The sequence below is a fragment of the Miscanthus floridulus genome, chromosome 8 (genome assembly GCF_019320115.1).
Source record: "Miscanthus floridulus cultivar M001 chromosome 8, ASM1932011v1, whole genome shotgun sequence".
Lineage (NCBI taxonomy): Eukaryota > Viridiplantae > Streptophyta > Magnoliopsida > Poales > Poaceae > Miscanthus > Miscanthus floridulus.
The window spans coordinates 131,535,458-131,539,241 of NC_089587.1; the positions used below are offsets into that span (position 1 = coordinate 131,535,458).

At 40.0% G+C, this 3,784-nt stretch overlaps 1 protein-coding gene across 1 annotated transcript; it reads right to left on the reverse strand.

The window, feature by feature from the left end:
* Positions 1 to 264: 264 nt before the first annotated feature.
* LOC136477285 (uncharacterized) lies at positions 265 to 3,166 on the reverse strand. Its single transcript, XM_066475411.1, has 6 exons — positions 2,914 to 3,166; positions 2,770 to 2,810; positions 1,692 to 1,855; positions 1,432 to 1,531; positions 1,167 to 1,339; positions 265 to 934 (listed from the first exon to the last, which is right to left on the reverse strand). Exons 1-6 carry the CDS (start codon positions 3,126 to 3,128, stop codon positions 404 to 406), a joined length of 1,224 nt encoding a protein of 407 aa, XP_066331508.1. The 5' UTR covers positions 3,129 to 3,166; the 3' UTR covers positions 265 to 403.
* Positions 3,167 to 3,784: the final 618 nt, after the last annotated feature.

Consider the following 3,784-nt stretch of genomic DNA (forward strand, 5'->3'; position numbering starts at 1 on the left):
ATAATGAAACAAGACTAACAATTCTGTAACTACATGTAAAGAAACTGCCAGCAGCGTTCACCACTTAGGTTAAGTTAGAGCACTCCATAATATTCCTAAACACAAAGCAAACTATACTAACAAAGAACACATGCATATACTAGCGGCTAGCTTTAATAAGTCACTACATTTTCTATCTATAAAAGTGCATACCCATATTAAGTATGCTTAAATTCCAATTCCAATTCCAATTACTAAAACAATGGTTTAAATTTCTACAAGTTCATCTAACAGTACTTTCTAATACAGAAAACTGAGCATATTGAACTTCAGTGGATCTTTTAAATGCAGACAATCTCTTGAGCACACATCTAGAATTGATCTTCTGGAAGCTTCTCTAGCAAACAGCAGCACTGGTGATTTTCTATCTTCCATATGGATGGTAACGACCAGCAGCACCACTGCCACTAGTGCTACCATAGCCAGTCCTAGCACCATAGAGTCCACCGGTGCCAAACCCAGCACCAGTATTAGCCCCTGAAGAATCATAACTAGGACCATAGCTAGAACCACCATAGCCCCCGGCATCACGCCCATATGCACCAGCTAATCCACCGGCATAACTGCCACCACCATATCCGCCACCAAAGCTGCCTCCGTAAGTGCTACCATAGCGACTAGAATAAAGGGAGGGCTCTCCACGGTATCCTACTAATGCTCCACCATAAGTAGCATAGCCGCTACCATAATCACCAGGACCATAAGCACTATTGTAACCTCCAGGCCTAGCGCCAAAACTTCCAGGTGATCTATAAGGACCAAAACTACCACCATAATTGTAAGAGCTGCCAAATCCATCATAACTGTCTGCATATGGACGGCCCCTAGGTTCGCTATCAAGTGAACGAGGTGGCTGGTTAGAGGGTTTCTTTGGTTCTGCCTTCTTGATCTCCACCTACAGCAAAGCAAGAAAGTCAAACCTATATTTCTTTCAAATTTGTTTACTTCCAAGATTGGAGAATAACCTGCCACTCATATAAGAGCAAAACTAAAGCAACTGAAACAAAAAGGCCCAATAAGATGTGCTCTATAGACTTAACTAGAATACCACAATTTGTTACTGTGTGATGTCTTGACCGCAGGAAATAAGATTTACAAAGCTCAGAAAAAGCTACATAATGCCTCACCTGAGAACCATTTATATCAATCATATTGCCTTTCTTAGCTAATAAATCATCTACCGCTTTTTCTGCATCAAAGACTATAAAACCAAATCCACGTGACCGGTTGGTTGTATGGTCACGGATGATTTCATGCTCCACAACCTTTCCAAACTTGGAAAAGAATTCCATGAATTCATCTGTCAATTCAAATTATGTCACCAAATTCAATTTACTATGCAGGACAAAAAAACACATTTGCTACTATGCAGCCAAGGAAACACAAATATACCTTCTTTTAGAGCTGAGGGTAATCCACCAACAAAAATCTTCTTCGTCTTGAAATCTTTCAAGGGAGCAGCTCCCTTAGGGATCGTTCTCTTAATTTCAACCTGCATTTTAAGAGTAAATGAGATTTCAAACTGCACACAGAAGTGCTTCTTATGTTTACTATATCTTTTTTTACTATATGTTTTCATGAAACAGGATGTACTGTGAGCTAATACAGAGTGAGACAAAGATATAAACCAAAGACAAAACCAAAAAGTTTACCAGCTTTCCATTGATAACATGCTCATCCTCAATCACTCTGTCAACAACAGCTGGATCAGCAAAAGTAATAAAGCCAAAGCCTCTGGGCTTTTGAGTGTAGCGGTCCTTCATTATGACAGCATCAATTATAGCTCCATACTTCCCGAAATGTTCTTTGAATGTACCTGAAAAGTCACGAAGTAAAGCAGTTGGTTGTTGAAGGTCCCAGAATAAACCTTGCAGGTAAAGGCAATCTAAATATCTTCCATGAAAATTATTATGACCTTTTACTTGAACTTTCAGAAAATAAATGTCACAAAATCAGTACAGCTCCAAACTAGTTAGCTAGTTTACTAAACAATCATGCCACAGGCCCAATTAACCAGCTCACAACATAAACAAAGGTATATATCCTAAAAATCCATCATAATAAGCAGGAAGAAACAGTTTGAAGTATATGTTTTGTCCCTGAATGTTACAGTATTTTGCTTTGAGAACTTCTCTTCTAGATACCATTGATGTAAAGCGATTGTGTTTAGCCATAATTTAAAAGATAAGTTGCCATAAAATACTATTAGCAATGGGGATAAAACCACCATAGATTGTCAGGCATCAGGCCATTTGCCAAGAACATGGAAATATAATAATATAATGTATTATTGTACCTCACAAATTTAATGAAAGGATCAACTCCACCTATAATTCGAACTCAACAACGTGAGACTGTAAGAAAATTAGCAAAATAAATAATTACCAAGTTAAGAAATCATCAACAAACAAGAAATCAAGGGCTAACTCCTCTCCCGACTCAACAAAACAGAAAAAGGCATAACTCAGTGCTCCCAAATCAAGTTAGACATGCTTCCTTAGTAAGGGTAGTCACATGCTAAGCATACACTGAGACACGAAATTAACTACAATTAACTAATCAACACTGGATCGAGTAAACTAGCGTGCACAAAAGATGATGAACAGCCATTACAACCAACGAGCGACCAGATCTGAGGGAATACGAGGAAACCCTAGCTAATACAAGGAGAAGACGGCAGAAAAAATTGAAATCCGCTAACAGCCAAATCTGGAGGGGATCCGCACGTACTCATGCTTGTGTCCTTGGAGAGCCCGCCGATGAAGATCTTACTGCACGAAGCCCAAAAGCATAGCAAAAAGAATCAGCGCAAACCGTTCCCATGGTTCGGAAAACAACTCAATGGCCATACTACGCGAAGGGGAAAGGACTCACGCAGGGCTGGCGCCGTCTAACTCCTTCATCTTGCCGGCCATCTCGCAGGAGATCGGAGCTAGGCAAGGGATGGGTTTCAAGTGCGGAGAGAAGACGGGTGCCGTCGACTTCGAATGAGGGCTACGCGAAGACGCGAGATCGGAGCTAGGCAAGGGATGGGTTTCAAGTGCGGAGAGGAGACAGGTACCAAACATGTTTGTGTACTGATGTGCCATCCCTGGGGATTATTAACCAGCTTTTGTTTTTTCAAAAACCAAAAGGCAACTGAGGCCCTGTTTCGTTCATCTATGGCTTTTAGAAGAGCTACGGTAAGCTGTGGACGGTATATAAGCAGATATGGGAAAGCAGCGGTGGGAAAAGCAAAAAATGGTTTGGTTGAGCAGCCGTGGCTTTCGTACGCTCTCACTTATGGACTCGTAATAAATATTTATCTAGTTTATATACAATCATAAAACACTTGTTTTCACTGATTCACATGTAAATAAATTATTTTTGAAAGAAAATTTTACTTTTTTTAGAACCATAAAATTTTATAACATATATATGGTTCATGTACTTTCACTAAAAAATAGGCAATCTGTATGTATACTCTCCCTTCTCCACCATCTACTTCCTTCTGTGTTAGAAAATCTACACCCTGATCGCTTGATCGTTTATGTGGTTTATAAGTCGGCTAATGCTGTTTTGTTGTAAAAGAAAAATATTATATCATAGCTGATACGATCAAGCGAACAGAGTCCTGGTCTCCACCATCTTGTATATGTATACTCTCTCTTCTCCACCATCTACGATAAAGTAGACAAGTAGACAATCACGTGCAGCATCTTGTCGCAGATGCAGCACATGGCGTTGTCCTCAGTGGCCCTGCTGG

What these genes read in the sequence shown, in the direction of transcription:
- LOC136477285 (XM_066475411.1), bottom strand. Translation starts at nt 3,128, where the DNA reads ATGGCACATCAGTACACAAACATGTTTGGTACCTGTCTCCTCTCCGCA. An exon ending in TTAGACGGCGCCAGCCCTGC is followed by an intron (nt 2,811 to 2,913) that starts GTGAGTCCTTTC and finishes GGCTTCGTGCAG; the next exon opens with TAAGATCTTCATCGGCGGGC. An exon ending in CTCCAAGGACACAAGCATGA is followed by an intron (nt 1,856 to 2,769) that starts GTACGTGCGGAT and finishes GTGACTTTTCAG; the next exon opens with GTACATTCAAAGAACATTTC.